The sequence below is a fragment of the Eubalaena glacialis genome, chromosome 3, assembly GCF_028564815.1.
Source record: "Eubalaena glacialis isolate mEubGla1 chromosome 3, mEubGla1.1.hap2.+ XY, whole genome shotgun sequence".
NCBI classification, from domain to species: domain Eukaryota; kingdom Metazoa; phylum Chordata; class Mammalia; order Artiodactyla; family Balaenidae; genus Eubalaena; species Eubalaena glacialis.
In genome coordinates, this window is record NC_083718.1 from 81,889,956 (window position 1) to 81,911,170 (window position 21,215).

General features: G+C 48.4%; 1 protein-coding gene across 9 annotated transcripts in view; it reads left to right on the forward strand.

Annotated features, from left to right (window-relative positions):
• ADAR (adenosine deaminase RNA specific) overlaps nt 1-17,221 on the forward strand; it is a 40,785-nt gene extending 23,564 nt beyond the window's left edge. For 5 of the 9 annotated variants that reach the window (XM_061183388.1, XM_061183394.1, XM_061183397.1 and 2 more), the window contains 13 exons: nt 1,748-1,931; nt 2,428-2,576; nt 3,159-3,303; nt 3,430-3,620; nt 9,191-9,416; nt 9,680-9,851; nt 10,161-10,254; nt 10,877-10,999; nt 11,294-11,427; nt 12,963-13,145; nt 13,642-13,754; nt 14,098-14,225; nt 14,407-17,221. In XM_061183388.1, the coding sequence (XP_061039371.1) occupies nt 1,748-1,931; nt 2,428-2,576; nt 3,159-3,303; nt 3,430-3,620; nt 9,191-9,416; nt 9,680-9,851; nt 10,161-10,254; nt 10,877-10,999; nt 11,294-11,427; nt 12,963-13,145; nt 13,642-13,754; nt 14,098-14,225; nt 14,407-14,644 (2,080 nt within the window). In that variant the 3' untranslated portion in view covers nt 14,645-17,221. The remainder of the gene's footprint in view (nt 1-1,747; nt 1,932-2,427; nt 2,577-3,158; nt 3,304-3,429; nt 3,621-9,190; nt 9,417-9,679; nt 9,852-10,160; nt 10,255-10,876; nt 11,000-11,293; nt 11,428-12,962; nt 13,146-13,641; nt 13,755-14,097; nt 14,226-14,406) is intronic. The other 4 variants (XM_061183392.1, XM_061183393.1, XM_061183391.1 and 1 more) reach the window with 3 other exon arrangements.
• The last annotated feature ends 3,994 nt before the right edge of the window (nt 17,222-21,215 follow it).

Genomic DNA, 21,215 nt, shown 5'->3' on the forward strand with positions numbered 1-21,215 from the left:
TCTTTTTTCTGCCTGTGGGCTGAATCACCCTTGTCTGGCCCTTCCTCCACATCTTGAGCAGGGAATGTAGACCTCAGCCCAGCCAAAATCTTGGCTGAGCAAGGGGGAGGTTGGCAGCCTTGGCTAAAATGAAGCTTCTTTGGAGATGATTAGCTGCCGTGCATCAGTGTTACGCCTGCCTCCTAAGGCCAGAGGTAATGAAGACTTGACACCCTTCCCGCCCCCTTCCATGTGCCGTCCTCCCTCCGCCCGAGCTGAGTCCCCCAGGGGGTGCAGGAACAGGTGGGTAGCGGCAGGCTGCACACAGAGAGCAAGGGTGGGTTGTGCTGCTAAGTAGCAGCGGGTCCAAACCGTACCTCCCCACCCCCCTCCTGCTCAGCTCCCGTAGGGAAAGGATGCTGTAGAGTGCACGGCTGCCTGCCTGTTGAAGGTGGTGGTTCTAATTTTACACACCGCCTCTGCACAGATGGGTGGGCTAGCACTTGCTGCTGCTCCTAAGCTGTGAAATCAGAAATTACCTCACTCAGACAGCTGGCCCAGCCCTGCACCATAGGCTCTTCCAAGCCAGCGGACAGATTGAGGAAGACAGGTGGGCCCAGGAGCTGCTGCAGGGCCTAGCGGAGAGCTGAAACCACTGAAGCTGAGTGACCGCACGCCAGTGAGGCCAGCAGAGAATCCCACTAACCTTTACATTAACCGTAGGCTGGTGTCTGAGGGTAAGGATTCCCAGCGGTGACCCTTCCTCCTTATCCTGACCGTCTTCATGACACTGAGATGGCATTGCAGGAGAGCTGTTAAGAAGAGGGGGTGCGTCTGTCCAGAAGCTGACAGGGCCAGGACTGGTGTGCTTTTGTCTGGGGTAGAGACTGGATGGCCGTCATTCTCTTTCTTCTCCCACCATCCCCCTCCCCAGAGTTGGGGAACAGCAGTGGGTTTTGTGGTTAACCTTTCTTTGGACTCCAGCTATAAGAAACATTGATGCCATGCTCAAATATTTCAGAAGACCCAGGAAATAAGAAATTTGACCTACCTTTCTAAATGAAATCCCAGATTGAGCAAAGAGCTGAACAAATATGAAAGCTTGAACAGAGACGGTCTAAGCTAAGTCCAGAGGCTTAGAACAAATGCTTTTTGGTTCTCTGCATAACAAGGGGAAATTCCTTTCATCTCAGGCATCAGACAAATAGAGCTGTAGGATGACTCAAAAGAAACCGTGAGAGTGGTGTATCTCTGAGGGTAGGTTGGGGACGAAAATAGGCCCCCAAAAGGGGCAGGTATCTGATCCCTGTAGGTGTCTGGGGAGTGTGAGACTGCGCTGTAAGAAGCCTTCGCTTTCCTTAGGAGCTGCCCTTGAGGTGGCCAAGTCTACCACCATTGCTTTAGGGTAAAGGCTCTTTGGTTGCTAACAAGACTGTAATGGTGATTTTAGCTCATCATTTTTTGTACAGACTTGATCTTAATTCATTGCTAAAAGATAGTGGGTTTCCCTTGAGCTAGTTTCCTATCACCTGTGGCTATGTTTGCTCTAATGAGCTTGGAGAGAGAGTCACTGGCTGCTTTGTTTCCAAAAAAATAGGAACAGGCTGAGCCTCCAAAGGGACAGGAGTTCCTTGGCCTACCCTCCATCTCCTTCACAAGTCAACAAGCCCCTTAGTGTAGCAGGAAATTTCAGGGTGAAGATCTCTTTGGAGAGGGCAGAAGGGATGGCCTAGACTAGTGTTCACACATCTAATCACTTTCCATCAAGATTTAAATTCCAAGTTGTCATCAGTGGCCGAGAGTTTCCCCCAGCTGAAGCTGGCAGCAAGAAAGTGGCCAAGCAGGATGCAGCTATGAAAGCCATGACAATTCTGCTTGAGGAAGCTAAAGCCAAAGACAGTGGAAGATCAGAAGAATCATACTACTGTTCCTCGAAGAAAGAATCAGAGAAGGTAGGTGTCCTGCCCTCTGGGAGGACATCAGTTCACTCTCCAAGTCTGAAGTATCAGAACTTCATCTGACCCTCTTGAAACAATCTCAGCTTACCCAACCCACTGTCTCAGAGTCAGCTTCCCACTCTCCCCTCTACCCTGCCTCACCAGCCCACCTTTCCTCTTCTCATACCCAGCTCCCCTTCTAGTGCCCCCTCCCAAGCTAACTGGAATTGCAGAATTTCAGGGTTGAAAGAGACGTTAAAAATTATTGAATCCGGTCTCCTCTCTTGGCAGATAAGAAATGAGACGAAGAACATTTAAGTAACTACTGTTTCCTGCAAGGCCTAGAAAACCCATCCCCACAACCCTCTTCCTTTAGAAAGCCAGCCCCAAACATGCAGTTGACCGAAAGAAATTCTCCCATCCCCATTCCCTCTGCTGTGATGGAATAGCCAGTGTTTTCTCAGTTTGTTTTTGTTTTTGTTTTTGTTTTTTTGTCTCTCATTTTCTCCAGACTGCAGAGTCCCAGACTACCACCCCTTCAGCAACATCCTTCCTTTCTGGGAAGAACCCCGTCACTACATTGCTTGAGTGTGTGCACAAGTTGGGGAGCTCCTGTGAATTCCGCCTCCTATCCAGAGAAGGCCCTGCCCATGACCCCAAGTACATCTCTTGTATCATGTATCTCTGCTGAGGTTTTCTCAAAAAAGAGAGAGATACATTTTCTTCTTTGCCTCCTCAGAGATGGCAGATTATTTCACTGAGCAATCACTCCTGTTTTCAATATGGAAAATGGGGGGCCTTGAGAGCATGGTTGCTGCTTGTGGAGCAGAGAATCTGGGATTAGGAGTTCAAAGGGCAAAGCAGGGACCAAGCACAAGGGAGATACACGGCTTGGAGGTTACTGGTGGTGGGACTAAAAGGTGCAAGACCTGGGCGTACCTGAGAAGCTCTCTGCTCTGAGGCTCTGCAGACTTACATGTTCAAGAGAAGGGTTCCTGGAGGAGGTGAAATTAGGTTGATGCTTAAAAATGTTGAATAGGGGTCAGCCAGGCTAAGAGAGACTGGGGGCAGGAGGAGGGTGAAAGGCACCGGCTCTTCAAGGCAGAAGTGACTGCGTGAGCCAAGGCACAGAGGCGATGTGTGCAAGGAAATTACAAGTCGTAAAGGATGACAACCTGACAAAGGCTAGGTAAAGCTCTTCCATCAAAACCAGTTTAATCCTCTCCTTTCATCTCCTGTCAGGTTCCAGTACTGCGTTGCAATGGGAGCCCATACTTTCCCCACTGCCAGTGCCCCCAGCAAGAAGGTGGCAAAGCAGATGGCTGCAGAGGAAGCCATGAAGGCCCTGCAAGGGGAGGCGACCAGCTCAACATCTTCTGATGACCAGGTGGGGCCATTTTCTACTCAAAAGATACAGGTCATTTTTAGCAACTGAGCGGCTTAGGATTGCCCATGAGCCCCTCCGAGTTTCCGTTAAGTGTTTATGATTCCTCTTTGGCTGATTCTCCTTCAGCCCGGAAGTATGAACACGGAATCATTTGATAACTTGGAATCGGTGATGCCCACCAAGGTCAGGAGGATTAGCGAGCTCGTCAGATACCTGAACACCAACCCCGTGGGCGGCCTGTTAGAGTACGCCCGCTCCCATGGCTTTGCTGCTGAGTTCAAGTTGGTCGACCAGTCCGGACCTCCTCACGAGCCCAAGTGAGTGTTCCTGTCCTGGCTACAGCCGTGTGTCACAGAGTGGGAACAGCTTATAACCCAGGGAAAGAAAGGATGTGCATTAGCTGTGAATGACAGGAGGGGCATGTTGAGGGAGCCCTGTCCCCAGGGCCTCCGAGAAGACACTAGATCAGCCATCTTGAGAAGACAGCCACTCTTCCAGTGAGCGTGAGCCTTTTTAATTTTTTTAAACTAATTTTATATGTACATAGAAAATCATTCAAGCTGATTGAAAAAATGTGCAACGAAAAGTCTCATTTCTATCTCAGACTTCTAGTTTCCCTCACCAGATTCATACACTATTACCAGTTTCTTGAGTCCTTCTAGAAATTTCCATGCACATATTAGCACGTTTTCCTTTCTCTTTGTTTTTTATTTTTATTTTATTTATTTATTTATTTTATAAATTTATTTATATATTTTTGGCTGTGTTGGGTCTTCGTTGCTGCGCACGGGCTTTCTCTAGTTGTGGTGAGCGGGGGCTACTCTTCGTTGCGGTGCGTGGGCTTCTCATTGTCGTGGCTTCTCTTGTTGCAGAGCACAGGCTCTAGGCACACAGGCTTCAGTAGTTGTGGCACGTGGGCTCAGTAATTGTGGCTCGTAGGCTCTAGAGCACAGGCTCTGTAGTTGTGGCTCATGGGCTTAGTTGCTCCGCGGCATGTGGGATCTTCCCGGACCAGGGCTCGAACCCATGTCCCCTGCATTGGCAGGCAGATTCTTAACCACTGCGCCACCAGGGAAACTCTCTCTTTGTTTTTTAAAGTTAAGTATATATCATAATCTTCTGTTCTACCCCTTGACTCCTTTACTTACCAGTGTGTCTTAGAGGTCATTACAAATAAGCATGTATATATCTACCACATAATGCTTCATTGAATAGATACTTACAATTTTTAAATTGCTTTATCAAACAAGAGATGTAAAAGGTCTTCTTAAAGTGGACACCCAACTACTTACCACCTAGTTTAAGAAGGAAAATGTTGTTATATCTGTTTGAAGCCCCACCATGCGTAATTTATTTAACTAACTTCCAGTGACATTCAGGTTGGTTTTGGTCTTACTCTTAGAATCACTCCTGCAGTGAACATCCTTGTACTGTATGTCTTTGCTTACATGTACAAACTTGTCTGTAGTATAAATTTTCAGGAGTGGAATTTCTGGGCCATGAGTCATGTACATTGGTTTTTAAGGGTTTTTTTTAATAGGTAATAGATGATGCAAAATAAAAAATATTATTGAAAAATAAAAATATAAAAAGCTCATTCTCACTTTGACCCAGCTCTTACCTACACACAGACACACACACACACACACACACACACCAACGTGTAGTAACTTTACATTATTATACATCCTTCCACAGTATCTTTATACAAATACAAGCAATTATATTCCCCCCTTTTGTTACACAGAAATACATATATGCATTGATTTCTAGCTTGCTTTTTACACATAAAAGTATTATCTTAGAAAATTTTTCATGTAACTTTATATTCTTTCTATATAACTACAAAGTATAGTGTTCCAGTGTACGGCGTTTATCATGATTTATTTAACCAGTCCCTACTGATGAATACTTGGATTGTTTCCAAACTTTTGGTATTATAAATAAGGCTGCAATGAATAACATGTATACGTGCATTTAAAATTTTGGTAAATTTTGCCAAACTTTCCTCCAGTGAAATTATACCAGTTTCTGCTTCCACCAACGATGTATAAAGAATCTCTTCCTCTACACCGTGAGCATTCTAAAATGCGAAAAATAGTATCTCAATGTAGTGCAAAGACTAGTCTACATTAAGATATTTTTTATTATTATTATTATTATTTACCACATTAATAGGTCAAAGGAGAAACACCACATGATCATCTCCAAAGATTCCAAAAAGGTGTGTAGTAAAATTCAGCATCCATTCAGATTAAGAAACCAAGCTGTTAAGAAAATAGAAATTATTGAATACATCCTTCACATGATAAAAATACAAGTCTGAAGTCCAAAGTCAGCAGCTTACTTATTATTGAACCTAGAACTGTTCCCATTAAAGTCAGGAGGAAGATGTGGATGCCACTGTCATCGTCATTTAATATCATTCTGGAATTACCAGCTAATGCAATCAGTTTAGAGAAAGAAGTAAGTGTAAAGAGAGGAAAGGGGAGGTAAAGTTATCATTATTTGCAGATGATATGATAGTATACCTGGAATATTCATGAGAAAACTGAAGAAATGTTAGAGACAAAGGAGAATTTAGGAGAGCAGGGGACTACAAAGTGATGTATAAGAGTCAAGAACTTGTCTGTATACAGTAATAAGCAGTTAGAAAACGTAGTAGAGAATACCCTATTTGCAACGTCAACTAAAAAGATAAGTGACCCAGGTGCATTCCTAGTAGGGAATATGTAGGCTCCACATTAAGTAAAATGTCAAAACCCGAGGGACCATCTCCCCTATCCCCTTCACCCCCTTCAGCCAAACCATCCTTAAGTTCTGCTTATTGAACCTACAATTTCTGTCCCAGATCCCTTCCTCCTCTTTCCGCCTCCAGTGTCGGCACTCTCAGGTAAGCCACTGTCTTCTCTCACCTAAACCAGGCAGTAGTCTCCTGGTCTCCCTACTTTATTTATTCATTCAACAGATATTTATAGAGGACATTGTATTTGTTAGAACAGGAGTCAGACATCAATCAATAATCATGTAAAGAAATGTAAGATCTCATACTTGATATGTATTATAAAGAGCTCGAGTTGCATGATGCAGTGAGAATCTACATAGCATGACTTGACTCAGTAAGGAGAGGGGAGAGGGCTTCCCTGAGAAGTGAAGCCTAAGCTGAGATCTCAGGGATGATCAAGAGAGAGGGAGGGTTCTAGGCAAAGGAGATAGTACCCCCAAGTCCACAGAGCTGGTAAAGGGCTGCAGGAAGGCCAGTATGGGTGGAGCAGAGAGCACAGTGGAGGCCTGATGCTAGGTGAGACTGGAGGGTCTTGTGGGCCATGTTATGCTCCAGCCACACAAGCAGTGGAGAGACATTGAAGGGTTTTAAGTAAGGGAGTGTCACTTGCCCCCCACCCCCACTTTTGTCCTCTTCCTGGCAGTTTTTTTTTTTGGCCGTGCCGTGCAACATGTGGGATCTTAGTTCCCCAACCAGGGATCAAACCTGTGGCCCCTGCATTGGGAGCGCAGAGTGTTAACCACTGGACCGCCAGGGAAGTGCCTGGCATTTTTCCTACTATATTTTTTTTTTTTTTTAAGTTTTTTTTTTTTGGCTGTGTTGGGTCTTTGTTTCTGTGCGACGGCTTTCTCTAGTTGCGGCAAGTGGGGGCCACTCTTCATCGCGGTGCGCGGGCCTCTCACTATCGTGGCCTCTCTTGTTGCGGAGCACAGGCTCCAGATGCGCAGGCTCAGTAGTTGTGGCTCACGGGCCTAGTTGCTCCGCGGCATGTGGGATCTTCCCAGACCAGGGCTCGAACCCGTGTCCCCTGCATTAGCAGGAAGATTTTCAACCACTGCGCCACCAGGAAAGCCCTCTACTATATTTTTGTACTACATTTTCTCTCCTACTCTAAGAAAATCATTTCAGACCTTTGCCTCTTTCTTCAAATTTCCACAAAACCCCTCTTTCTCACTCTGATGACCTTACTTCACACCTAATTGAGAAATTAGCAATAACCAAATGACAAACACCTTACCTTCCCATCACCAAATCCACCTTCCTACCTCGTCTGTATATTACATCTGTACCAGTATGCAGGAAGCATCCCTCCTCCCATCCCTGTGCCCTGGATCCCTTCCCTCTCGTCCTCTCCTTCAGTTATCTCCCTCTCTCATCATCAGTTGCTCCCTCTGTTGGATCATTCCCATCAGCCTACAAACATGCCCGTGCCCATCTTCTAAAGACCTTCCATTGACCCCACATCTCCCCCCAGGTACCACCTCATCTTTCTGCTCCCCTCACAGTCAGACCTCTCAAAAGAATTGTTTGTAGTCAATGTCTTCATTGTCTTCACTTCCTTAATTCATTCCAATTGGGCTCTTGTCCCCAGCATTCCACTAAAAAGGCTAACCACTTGCCATATGTGGTTACTGAGCACTTGAAATGCAGCTGTGTGACTGAGGAACTGAATTATTAGTTGTATTGAATTTTAATTAGAGTTAATAGCCTCGTGTGGCCAGTGGCTATCATACTGGACCATGCAGCTCTAATGGATTCTAGTTGCACAATTAACAAACTTTATTTTATATATATACATATATATATATTTGTATGTATGTGTATGCATATATGGATGTATGTCTATATCTTTGTGCATAAGAGTTCATACTCTTTTCAAACACATAGAACACTCATGAAATTCTCCTGGATCCCTCAGGTCAAGATCCTACATGGTTTGGCCCCCATCCCCTCTCTTCAACATCTTTTCATGCCGCTCTCCTTTTACTTCACTGAACTTTAACCCACTGGCCTGCACAAACCAGTCAGCATCATCAAAGAAAGAGGCAAAGGCATTCAGCTACTTAGGATAAGCAAGGAATAGTGAGAAGCTCAGTAAGGCTGAACATAAAGATTGATTCCTTTCACTGCCTGAGCTGATTGATAAATCTTGATACTGAAACCTTTGTTGTATGCAGTTGGATTATCCAAAGCTGGGTTCCCCAAAGCAGATTAGGATCTGGTTAAAAGCTAGTATTCTTGAAACCTTGTCTGGTTGCTGCCCGGGCTGTTTTGCTCCATCATGTTCTGATGTGTTTGTGGAGATCCCCAGCCAGGAAGGGAGGGGAACAGCAGGGCCCCCCAACAGCACTGCCTGCTTCCCTGCTCCACCAGTGCCCAGGGTACACTCCACTCCCCTTAGCCATCACAAGGCCTCCAGGAATCAAAAAATAACTCCTCATAAAGGTGTGGTTCCCTGAGCTAAGGCTGACCTTGACTCTCTGACTTCTCCAGGTTAAGTCCTCTTGAGCTAATCAGGAAATGAACGAAGAAATGGAGTCAGGTACTTAAAAAATCAGACAGAGCATTAAAAAAGTGATGCAAGCAGGGAGAAAGTCATTCCCTTCTCATTTTTGCTTTAGTTAAGAAGAAAGTCCACATGTGGTGTTAGTATTTCTTTAAACCCTCCCTAGTACTTGCTAAACTATGATAAAAGACAGGCCTAGAGCCTTTACAAGCAATAGTGTCTTGTCAGAATTTAAAACATGATTTTTATCATAGACAGTTTTACAGCCACCTTCAGTTTATGGCAAGTGATACTCATCTTCCATTTACAGTAGTGATATGAAGTGTCCTTTTAAAACGTGTTTACATTTAAAAAGAGTCAACTTAGAGAAAAATATTAAGTAGTAATGCTCCAAGTGATATCTGGATCTAGCGGAAATCACACTGTGATTCATGAATATCCAAAGTCTGGGAAATGCTGCCTTAGGAACAGAGCTGTCAAGAGTGATGGGGCCACGTGTTGGCAAGACTGGCCACATCTTGAGCGAAACCAGCCCTTTTCTGGAGCAGCTGTCGGGGTAAGGTGCTTGTCTTTATTCCCTGCTTCTCATCCCCAAGGTTCGTTTACCAAGCAAAAGTTGGGGGTCGCTGGTTCCCAGCCGTCTGCGCACACAGCAAGAAGCAAGGCAAGCAGGAAGCAGCAGATGCGGCCCTCCGCGTATTGATTGGGGAGGACGAGAAGGCAGAGCGCATGGGTTTCACAGAGGTAACCCCAGTGACAGGGGCCAGTCTCAGAAGAACTATGCTCCTCCTCTCAAGGTCCCCAGAAGCACAGCCAAAGACAGTTAAGACGTCTACTTTTGGTGCTATCTTTTTTGGGGGTCCTGCTAACTCCTGTCTGGGTGGAGTCAGCTCTTAACTTGCTATCATGTGAACTATTCCTAGGCTTTAATATTAGACTCAGTAGAACCTAGAACTGAGACACTAGACGTGAGAGGGGGAAAGATGACCCACCAGTCCAGTAGAACTCGACCTCCCTGCCCACTCTGAAACATGGTGGACGCAGATGAGGCTCAGTGGCCCTGACATGGCCTCCTGTCCCCACAGCTTCCTCTCACAGGCAGCACCTTCCACGACCAGATAGCCATGCTGAGCCACCGGTGCTTCAATGCTCTCACCAACAGTTTCCAGCCCTCCTTGCTTGGCCGCAAGATCCTGGCTGCCATCATCATGAAGAAAGACTCTGAAGACCTGGGTGTCGTGGTCAGCTTGGGGACAGGTAAGTAGGTTCTGAAATGTGTCCCAACTCTCCACCCCCCGCAGTGACTGGAAGCACCTCCTCATTCTCTCCTGGGGTCCTGTGTGGGTGAACTTAAGGCAGAGAGAAGACTCTTCTTATATTTCATTTTAGCTACAGTTAATTCAGAGCAGGGAATGAATTCTCATTTCCTAGTGAAAAGAATACAGGAGTCAGGATCTGATAAATTGAGGTTGTTTCTGCCTTCAAGCTTTAAGAACCAACAGCCTCTACCCTATTCATCATCATTTTCCTTTGGAAATTTCACATTTGCTTTAACTGCCTTCCCAGGGAATCGCTGTGTGAAAGGAGATTCTCTAAGCCTAAAGGGAGAAACCGTCAATGACTGCCACGCAGAGATCATCTCCCGGAGAGGCTTCATCAGGTGAGTGAGATCGCAGGGCGTGGCGGCTCTGACACCCACCTGACGGGCAGGTCCTCGACCCTGCAGTGTCAGCCTTTGCCTCACCTGTCCATTTGAACCTGTCTTACAGAATCAGTCCCTTCTGTGACCCAGCTGCATGCCCCTACTCAGCCTGCTGTTTAAGAGCTCTTTTTCTGCTAACTCTGCTTCAAGCCCTTTTTTAAAAGCACACAATGACCTCTTGATCTTCAGTGCTGTAGGGATGAGGAAGCCTTCCATCTCCATTTGAGGACCTACAAACAAACCCATTGCCCTGCCAGCTTTCCCCTCCAGTTCACCTTTTCTTTAATTTATGAAGGGAGAGAAGCAACAGCCCCTATAGTCCTTGAATCAGTTTGTTCTGCCCTAGAATCCCTGCAGCTGCCAGAGTGAGAAGCTCTTGGCAGAAATGGAACTGACCTGAAAGGCTAACTTAGCTTTAAGAAATGCTGAGGTCTCCCATGGAGAATTTCCTACCAACTCTTTCAACCTGAGAAACCCTGAAAGGTCTGCGCTGTTAAGGCTTGTCCTTGCTTGGGATCAGATTATAGAAGCAACTGCTGTTCCCAGAATCAGTCTTCTTAACCAGACTTTTTTCTTGTAGGTTTCTCTACAGCGAGTTAATGAAGTACAACCCCCAGACTGCGAAGGATAGTATATTTGAGCCTGCTAAGGGAGGAGAAAAGCTCCAAATAAAAAAGACTGTGTCGTTCCATCTCTATATCAGGTCTGTACAGTCTCTGTGGCCACCAGAGCCAGCCCTGCCAGGCTTCCAGAGCTGGGTGTCTGAATGCTCTCCTGGTCCGTAAATCAGAGCTTGTTCGATGGGCCACACTTGACTCTGTTTGAGGTCCACGCCCCAGTGTAGAGTGACTCACATGTGCTTCTACCCACTCCAGTAGCCTGTAGTAGGCTTCAGAAAAAACCCTTGTGTCTCCCACATCGAGCTGTTCTTGAGCCCCAGGAAACTGGAGAGATATATCTGCACAGGTGGGTTTTAACAGATGCCCCTGTATTGCAGCACGGCCCCATGTGGCGATGGTGCCCTCTTTGACAAGTCCTGCAGCGACCGTGCTGTGGAGAGCACAGACTCCCGCCACTACCCTGTTTTTGAGAATCCCAAGCAAGGCAAGCTCCGCACCAAGGTAGAGAACGGTGAGTGACACGTCCTCCCTCTCCCACAAAAAGGCTCTGCGAAGCCCCAGGCCCGTCACAGAGCCAGGGCACAACTGCCAGGTTTTTGCCATTAGTTGCTGAGGTACCAGGGTCTTGTTTGCAGGGAGAGGGAAGATGTAGGTCAGAGAAGATCTGTAGGAAGATCAAGATTCCATTTTGAATTAGGTAGCTGGGGAGATCTCCAAATCAAATAGGAGGCAGAAGTACGCACTTAGAGCTCAGAGGAGAGAAATGGCTGGAAATAAAAGTTTGGGAGTCATCCTCCTATGGTTGATCTTTATAGCCATGGAAATGGATGGGATCACCTCAGGGAAGGTTGGAGAAAATGGAAATAAAATGATGCAGAACCAAGCCTGAGGTGTTGACAGGAGAACGCCAAGTGCCCGGGTCCCCTCCTGACTAGTTGGCTGCTGATTCTCCACCATGTCTGCCAGCTCCCCCTCCTCCACTGTCCTCTAATGTCTCCTACTGTCTCCTCACATCCACTCCTATTCCCTTCAGGCCATCCTTCTACAGTTATCAGAGTGACCCTCAAACATAGATCATGTCACTTCCCTGCTCAAAACCCTAAAGTGTAAACACAGAGCTACCATATGACCCAGCAACTCACTCCTAGGAACATCCCCAAGAGAAATGAAAACATATATCCACACAAAGACTAATACAGGAACGTTCATAGGAACATTGTTCATAATAGCCCAAAAGTGGAGACAACCCCAGGGTCCATCAACTGATGAATGGATAAACAAAATGAGTTCTATCCATACAATAGGATATTATTTGTCCATAAGAAGGAATGAAGTACTGACTTCTAACGGATAGGAGGTTTCTTTTGGGGGTGATGACATGTTCTAAAATTGACCGTGGTGATGGTTGCACAACTCCGTGAATATACTAAAAATTATTGAAGTATATGCTTTAAATGGGTGAATTATATCTCAGTAAAGCTCACTAAAAACAAAAAGCCCACCATCCTATAGTGGTTTCCCACCACACTTCACATAAAAGCAAAACGTGCCACTCACCTGTGCTTCAGCCACACTGGCTCTTTGTCAGCTCTCTCAACAACTAAACCCCCTGCTGCCTCAGGGCCTTTGCTTTTGCTCTTCTCTGTGTCTGAAACACTCTTTCTCAGCTGTTCCTTCTCCTCCTTCGTGTCTCAGCCCGCCTGACAGTCCTATCCCAGGAGGTTCCCCTGGCTGTCCTCCATCATAGCTCCCTCAGAACCATCTAGAATTCTTATGTGTGTTGACTTACGTGTTTAGTGTCTGCTCCGTTCCCTTTCTATCCCCTCACCCCCATAAACGTTCTAGGAAGGCAAGATCTTACTTGGTTTTGCTCACCATTGTTTCCCAGCACCAAGCCTAGTGCCCAGCACATAGTAGGTGCTACGAAATATATGAAGAACGAATGAGTGAGTAGCCTCTGGCCCAAGTCTAAGGAGCAGAAACACCACGCCAGGGAGGGGCTCGGTCCAAGGGCCTCTGCGGGTCTGACCCAAGTCTCTCATCCAGGAGAAGGCACAATCCCAGTGGAGTCCAGTGACATTGTGCCCACGTGGGATGGCATTCGGCTGGGGGAGAGACTCCGAACCATGTCCTGTAGTGACAAGATCCTGCGTTGGAACGTGCTCGGCCTGCAGGGGGCGCTGTTGACCCACTTCCTGCAGCCTGTGTATCTCAAGTCCGTCACACTGGGTAAGGACCTGTCTTCAGAGCTGAAACTGGACTATCATTTTGGTGCCCAAATCCCAGCAAACCGCATGCTTCGTTACCAGGTGCTAACATGGTGTCTCCCCTTTTCAAAGTGTGCTCGATTCAGTGGTTAATGATTGATTCTGAGTGTCTGGTCTGCTGTGATGGGAAGATTGGTTTAGGCAGTGAGCCTAGGTAACGACATGCCAGCCAAGTCTTTTTAAGATGAGTTAAAAAAACACAGCAGCTTAAAACTGCAGTGTCTGAGTTTCCTTGCTCGCCTCAGCCCTTGGCCTTACCTGGAACCTTATGTATTGTGCTTAAATGTTTGATGATCCCTGTATATCCTGGGCAGCCACAGTTAGAAGGTGCTTCCTAAGTAGGGAGTTGATTCTCTGTCTTGACAACTCTGTCTGTACCCTCACACTCCCCACATGCCTCTGCCGCTTCACAGCATTTGGTGCAAACACAGGTGTGTGCATTTCTTTTTTGTACCCAGGTTACCTTTTCAGCCAAGGGCATCTGACCCGTGCCATTTGCTGTCGTGTGACAAGAGATGGGAGTGCGTTTGAGGATGGACTCCGACATCCCTTCATTGTCAACCACCCCAAGGTGCTATAACCCCATCCATTTTTCCCTTGACGTTTTCTCCTTTTCAAGTAATCCTATCAGCAGAGCAAAAATGTACAGTGTGGGCAAGGGGAGCCTTAGTTCATTTCCCCAGAACTTACCCTTTCCTCCTCTTGAATGCCAAGGGCTGTCCTTCTTTTAGGCTGGAATTCATTTGAATTGAGGTGGAGTTAGTACGTCTGAGTCTTAGCCAAACAGAATCCTAGATAAGGGGGAAAGATCATGACCCCACAACTCCCTCTTTCCTGTGAGTCTTGAGTCCCTGCTTCAGAAGCTTTTTCCTGAAAGGTTTCCATCTTTCTCCCATCACTCCTGGAATTCCTAGGTTGGCCGAGTCAGTGTATACGATTCCAAGAGGCAATCCGGGAAGACCAAGGAGACAAGCGTCAACTGGTGTTTGGCTGACGGCTATGACCTAGAGATCCTAGATGGGACCAGAGGCACCGTGGATGGGTAAGGAGCTGGGAGAGCACAGCAAAAGCAGAGCCAGGCGTCCTGGCCTGAGCCCCAAGGGGGTGTCATGTTGCCAAACACCGGAGCTTAAAAGCTGCCACACGCACCCATGCGCCACCCCCCCACCAGTGTCTCCACCTATTCCATCCCAGGTGAACAGTGAGTGCTTTCGTTTCTCCAGGCCACGGAATGAATTATCCCGGGTCTCCAAAAAGAACATTTTCCTTCTGTTCAAGAAGCTCTGCTCCTTCCGGTACCGCAGGGATCTACTTAGACTCTCCTATGGTGAGGCCAAGAGAGCTGCCCGTGACTACGAGATAGCCAAGAACTACTTCAAAAAAAGTCTGAAGGACATGGGCTACGGGAACTGGATAAGCAAACCCCAGGAGGAGAAGAATTTTTACCTCTGCCCAGTGTAGTGTGATCCGGTGACTGATGGGTCAGGGTGTTTCACACTGGGGTGAGAGAGAGAGGTCGTAGCATTCCTCATCACATTGGTCAAGGGTTTTTGGTTTTTGGTTTCCTTTTTTTTGTTTTGTTTTGTTTTGTTTTGTTTTTAAATGGAACCACAATTGGTAACACTGAGAACTTTGGGTTCCTGTTTTTCCTGCTTTCTTTGGGATTACTAGGCCAGGTCTAGCCATCCCCCTTCTCTTTTCCCAAGCAGAGGGTAGAGACCTAACGGCAGAGAGAAGGGGTTGTTCCTTCGTTGCGCCCACTTCCTCTTCCTTCTTCGTTTTTTCCTGTTTCCGTTCCCTTTGTGTTTGCTACACTGACCTCTTGTGGTCTCGATTAGGTTCCAGTCAACAGTGTGAATCATGCCAGGGACTGATGATTTTTCATTTGTGGATTCTGAGGCCCCTCTGCTTCCCCTCCTCCCCTTCTGAGATTCCTTCTTCATGATCATTAAGTTTTACCTTTTCCTCCAAGAGGGTAAAGAGGTGAACTTAAAGAATTTGGTGAAACATTTGTAAGGGCAGGAGTTTAAAACGGCAGTCAGCTTGTTACCCGTGCCAAGCGTGATCAGAATCTGCAGACAACGCTCAGTGCTCTTCGGATTGTGCACTTGAGCTGCCTTGGGAGGGCCAAGAGGCAGGGAAGGCTGCTGCTTGGGAAGTGCCTCCCTTCCCCAGGTGGCAGGGAAGGCTGGGACCAGCCAGACGGGGCTAAAGGAATTGCCCGAGCAATAGGGAAAGTCTGCCCTGCAGGGGTGACACAGACCACTTCCTGGGGAAGCAGACATATCTTGGAATGTTGCCAAGCTCCCAGCTGTCCCTCCTAAAGCATTGCTAGGAATTTGTCCTACCAATGGGGGAAGTAGCGCCATAGACCCCAACCAACTGGTAGGAAAAAAACCCAGGATAAATCCTAGAGGGTAAATCATCTCTGCTCAGATAATCAGGACCTAGCAGGAATAAGGGCAAAAAATCATGTTGGGTCAGATCACTGTTCCACCCAGCATGTTTCTTATGACAGTGACACCAAGGGAAGGTGACTAAATCATGGGTAAATTGAGAGTTTTAAAAAGAATGCCGTAAATGTTGATTCCTAACAGCTACAGATAACCTGTAATTGCACAGATTTAAAAGTCAGATGTCATTTTCCATTGATTAACCAAGTGCTTTTGTTTTGCCTGATAGCTTCAGAAGGTTGTTTGTGGGCGGGTCACAGACCTGAGGTCTCCCTGCCTGCTAGGGAATCTTTATAGGGTTGACATTCAACAGTAGTTCTAGGTGAAAGGGCAGGTTGTCCTAAAACTCTGTGAGATGGGACCCTTGGTCTATCCCTCAAGGTACTGTGGACTCTTGTCAGAGCCTTCGACTCTCTGTGGAGTCTGGCTCTGGGCCTAAGCCAGCCAGACATGCTCAAGGAAAGTACAGAGGCCCTGCCACCTCCAGGCCTGAGCCTGCCTCTTTCCTCTGGATGATTCCTCTATCATTATCTGTGAACATGCCGAGCCAGTGCCCTCAGATGATTTTCCATCCTCCCCCACACCCCACAAGCTACCGACTAGTTAACCCCCTGTCTGTCCCACCTCTTCAGCAGTGGATACATCCGCATCCACACATTTATTCTTGTGGCTACCGTTCTCTCTGTACTTTTGACCAAAGTGAGAAAACGTAAGTCTTTAAATACATTAAGGATACCTTTGCAGAACACCAAAGTGTCCCAAGGAACTAGGAGGGAAACAGTGCCTGTCTTCTGGGGTGGAAGAGGCCTGCCCCCCAGTCCTGTGAATCTCCTGATGGCACACAAAATCAGTCCTGCCCCAGGAGGCAGCTCATCTCCCTAGTTCTTCAGGCTGGAGGGTATCACCTACTGATTCCTCGGCATGTTCGGCCCCTGTGGACCGTCTTGGGCATTGGAATCTCCTGCAGAGCTCAGACTCGGCTGCCTCTTCTTTAACCGGGAGCACGGGCGCTCTCAAAAGGTCAGAGCCCCTGCTTGCCCCAAGATCTTGTCTAGCGAACTTAACAGTATTCAGTTTCTGCTGTAGGGAGAGAGCAAGGCTTCCCTGTACCCATGCATCTGCTGGAAACAAGCCTGTGTCAGGCCCTGCGCGGCCGCGCCCACCCCTGCCCCTCTGAGTCACATGGGACAGAGGCAGAACTCCCACCTAGAGTGTTCTCTTCACTTTTTCGTCCAATCTTTGTTTTTAGTAAGCAAGACCTTCTCCCCAGCTTTTTCTTTTTTTTTTAATGATCTTTGTAGTTGATTTGTCTGAACTGTGGCTATTGTGCATTCTTTGAATAATCACTTGTAAAAACTGTCGCTGCTTCAAGCTATTTCCTTTACTCACGTTGAAGGGATTTTGCTGGTTTTTGGGGTCTTGGTAGTGACTCCAAGAGCAGAGTGGGGAAGAGCCCAAGCGTAGACTTGGGTGCCACGATGGGTGCAGTCAGTTTTATGATTCCACTTTTATGTGTCCCTTGGTAAAAGTGACTAACAATATACATTCCTCATAAATAAAAAGAAGAATCTTAATTGTTAGAAAACCTTAAGTCTTGGTTTCTTGCGGGGTGAGAAAGTGGGGACAGAGGGAGCCATGGTCCTGGGATTTCTGGCAACAGCACCAGCTGCATCTGACACAGAACCTGAGGAGAGGGTCTCCCTCAGTCAGCAGAGAGGAGCCATTTCAAAGGGCCTGCCTGGGAGGTGGGTTTGTGTCTGGTGTGTTGGAGTACATCAGACAACCTTTAATTACTTGCCCAGGTCCACAGCCCCCCTTCCCCATCAGTTCCGACCACCAAACATTTTGTCCCCAGAGACTTGCTGCGCAAGATTTCAAGGCCCAGAGTAGGAAAGCATCCCTTGAGACCACATCACAAATCACATATGCAACTCCAGCTCTCCTTGAGGGGTTTCTACAGCCTTCCACTCGCAGCTGTTTTGCCTGCAGGGAGGTGCAAGTTGCAGCCTGGACCAGAACTGGCTTGGCTGCAGTCTTAGGAGACAGGCCATTTGCTTTTTACTTCATAGATGGCATCCAGAATATTTCTCCATCTTGATTTCAAAGAGAATGCACCACTTTCCAGATTGCAGTTTAGTCCAGGATTTCTACAAGACTCTTCCTTGATCTTGTAAAAATACCATACCAGAGGACACGAAATATTTGACAGTGAGGCTTCCTAAGTCGCAATGAAACCTCCCTCTTCATCCACTATACAGATGGAACAACTGAGGCCAGGAGGGCCAGCTACATGTTTGGGGGGCACATTAAATAAGGGCCAGAACTCTGCATGGGTGTCGGTCACAGTCTGTTGAAATACAGTACCTGGTGAGCTGGACAGTTTTGACAGTGAAGGACAATGTCTCCGCCTACCGTGAGGTACCTGGAGCCTCGAACATCTCTGTCCTCTCTGGTCTCAGGCATCTGGTCCCACCTGGAGGGAAATGTAGTATCCAGGCTTTGTAGAAAATGGACCGTTTCTTCCATACCTACAGTGAGTGCATGACGTAAGACTGTCCTCCTGCCACCCAGCTCTGGGTGGGCTGGGAAGCAAGGCTACCCCACGGGAGCACAAGAGGGGTTTTCTTCAGCTCAGCATTTCAGTTGCTGTTCACCCTACATTTCGTCTCAGGGGCCCACCATTTAATACTGCTTCCAGGATGTGGGCCTGGGTCAAACCCATGTTCCAGGAGCAGGAGTGTCTTCCACACAGACAGCCCTGACTTCTCAGAGTGCAGGGGCTGTGAGAGGAGTCCCCGGCCATCCCTCCAGGAGACCGGGCCTCACCTCTGCCCTGTCCTCCAGGGCCCCTTCTTTACAAAGGGCCTCCCCAGGAGCTATTTCTGGGCTCTGTCTACTCTAGGCCCAGCCATTTGGCCCTATCTTTTCCATCTGATGAATGGACTTGTCAGGCCACAAATCACAATCATTGATTTTACCACTGATCTTTTCTTTAGATTCTTGCAATGTGTTTAACCTCTCATGAGTCCAGTTTCCCCAGTATTCTCCCTTCTTCCCTTATTCACCAACCCTGGCCCGAGAGGATTTCCCCACCCCCCAGCCCCCGTCCCCACCTCCGCCCCCCAGATGTAACAGAGAGATAAGACGTCTTTGGAAACAACTTTCTTTATGAGAATCTTGAGTTCCTAATGAGTCTGGCCTGGAGTGGGCTAGGTCAGTGCAAATATTCCAGGAGCACAGACGGGGGCAGCCGAGGCCAGTGTGGGAGAGATGGGGGCACTGCGGGTGGGTGAGTGAGGTGTTCTAATGATTCCTAGACCGACAGTCCCTTAGGAACCATGTGACTGTCACACTGACCTCTGAGACCTGTTGGGATGAATACTGAAGGGTGGCTGCTTATTCTCTGTCTAGTCTGGGTGGGCGACTGGCCAGCACCAGTTGGCTTGTGAGGGATGCTGTGACGCCAGCCCAACTCTGCCTACAAGCAGAGGGTGACGGCTGGAACTGAGTGGGGAGAGAATTCAGAGAAGACACTGAATGCCCCTCACTTCCCTCCCAAGGAGCTGTCCTCCCTGCCTCAAAGGCCACAGAGAGCGTGGACTCCGGGATCAGTGTTGGGTTTCAGGTCCAGCACTACTCACCAGCTATCTCCTGGTCTCTCTGTGCCTCATTTTTCTTCTGTCAACAGGGGCCCCTTCCCTGCAGGACAGTGAGGGGTAAAGACAGTGTATCTGAAGCAACTGGCCCAGAGCAGGCCACTGTGCACAGCAGCTAATATTGGGATTGGGAGGAGAAGCAGAACAGGAGTCAAAGCCCCACATCCTCCCTGTTTCCTTAGAGGGAAATGACCTTGCCCTTTCTGCACAGATAGCCTTCCTCCACAGAAATGCCAGCTGGGGGCTGCCCGTGTCTTGTTTGCTTTTAAATCTGCAATAACTTGGTACCAGCTGTTCCAGTTATTAGACACCTCACTGCCAGGAGACTGCCTTCCTCCTGCCGCAGTTCCAGCCGTCAGAAGCAGTCTCTCATACCCTCTTTTTCAAACAAAAAGTGGTTCTCAGATGGCCTGTGGCCTTCTCATCTCGGATGGAGATGATCCCAACTGTTTCCTCACTGCCCTCTCCCAAGCCCACCTTGCTTGGGTGCCAATCCAGTATGTCTCCCTCCCTCTTCAGATCTGGGGCCTTCAGTCCTGGCCTGGAGCTCAGTTGGGTACCCCATTCTCTCCAGAGATGCCCTGCCCCACCCCATGGAAGGGGCCAAGAGGCTTCCCTGACAACACCAAGAGAAGAGGACGGAGGACCCAAGAGTAGAAGAGACTGGTTCTCCAAAGCTTCCCAATGCCCTTGAGGGGTCAAAGTCTGTACTGACACGTGGTAACACCGTGCCTGAGCCCTCTTTCCTCCACCCGTCCTCCCCTCCTCCCCACTGGCGTGGTCCCCTAGGGGCTGCACCCAGAGATGGAGGGAATGGTACTGCCCCAGGGACCCTGCCCGGTTAACCCCTTCCATCAATCCCTCCCATCCTTGCTGTAGCCCTCGGCCAGCTGTCACCCCCATGTCACAGATGAGGATGAGCAAGTTGAGAGTTAAGTGCTTGCACAAGGTCAGCCAGCAAACAACCTCTGGGCCTCCACTTCCCCGTGTGTCGGGGGGGCCGTGGCGAGGAGTTGGACAAGCTGCTCTCCAGCAGCCCCTCTGGCACTGTCTGGTGACTTCCTTGGACAACAGCCAATTGCAGGAAGTACTGAAAGCAAGTCCAGCCACAGCAACAGCTGATGGGGCCTCCCTAGCAGCCTAGACCCTGGTGAGGAACCCGGGAGAGCTGGGCAGGAGGGCCTCAGGCCAGCACCTACCCTTCAGAGGGAGGGTTCCTTTTCATTAGCTGTTCCAGGTTCCGGGATGTTTCCTCAGGGCTATGAGTCCGAGGTGGGTCCAGCCATAATACAGGCAACTCTCTATTTGCTGTTCTAGAAGAAGGGCGTCTCCATGGTGCCGAGACACTCACCCCCCAGAAGAGATGTCTGCCAGCGCATTCCGGCAGGTGGGGAAATGTGCTGAGGCACATCTCTCACAGCTGCTGGCTTCATGTCCCAGTGGCGTTCCTCCACAGCCAGTACGGGACCAGATCACCTGGGGGCCTTGGCACACACCTGTGTCAGGAGGAGCCGATCCAGAAGGGAGGCCGGAGCCTGAGCTTAGTCCGGGAATGGAACGAACCTTTGCTGAAGAGGCTCCAGAGGGCAGCCCACCTGTTAGGCTCACCCCAGCATTCCCTGTGTTGCTCCTCTCCGGCTCCAGCTCCCCCAGACCCCATCCCTGTTTCTGGGGGCTATCTGCTCCAGGGTATGGGCGGGTCTGGAAGGAAGAGTGACATGACAAGGCAGGTGAGCCCATACCCGTCGACTCTGACCACCTCTCAGACTTGACATTCACGAAGCATCTACTCTACGCCAGGTACAGCCCTGGGCTTTTTCACAAACATCACTCCTGCCTCACAACAACCCCACGAAGAGGGCCTTACTATCCCCGATTTATAGATGAGGAAGCTGAGGCCTAGCCAGACTTGCTCAGGATGGC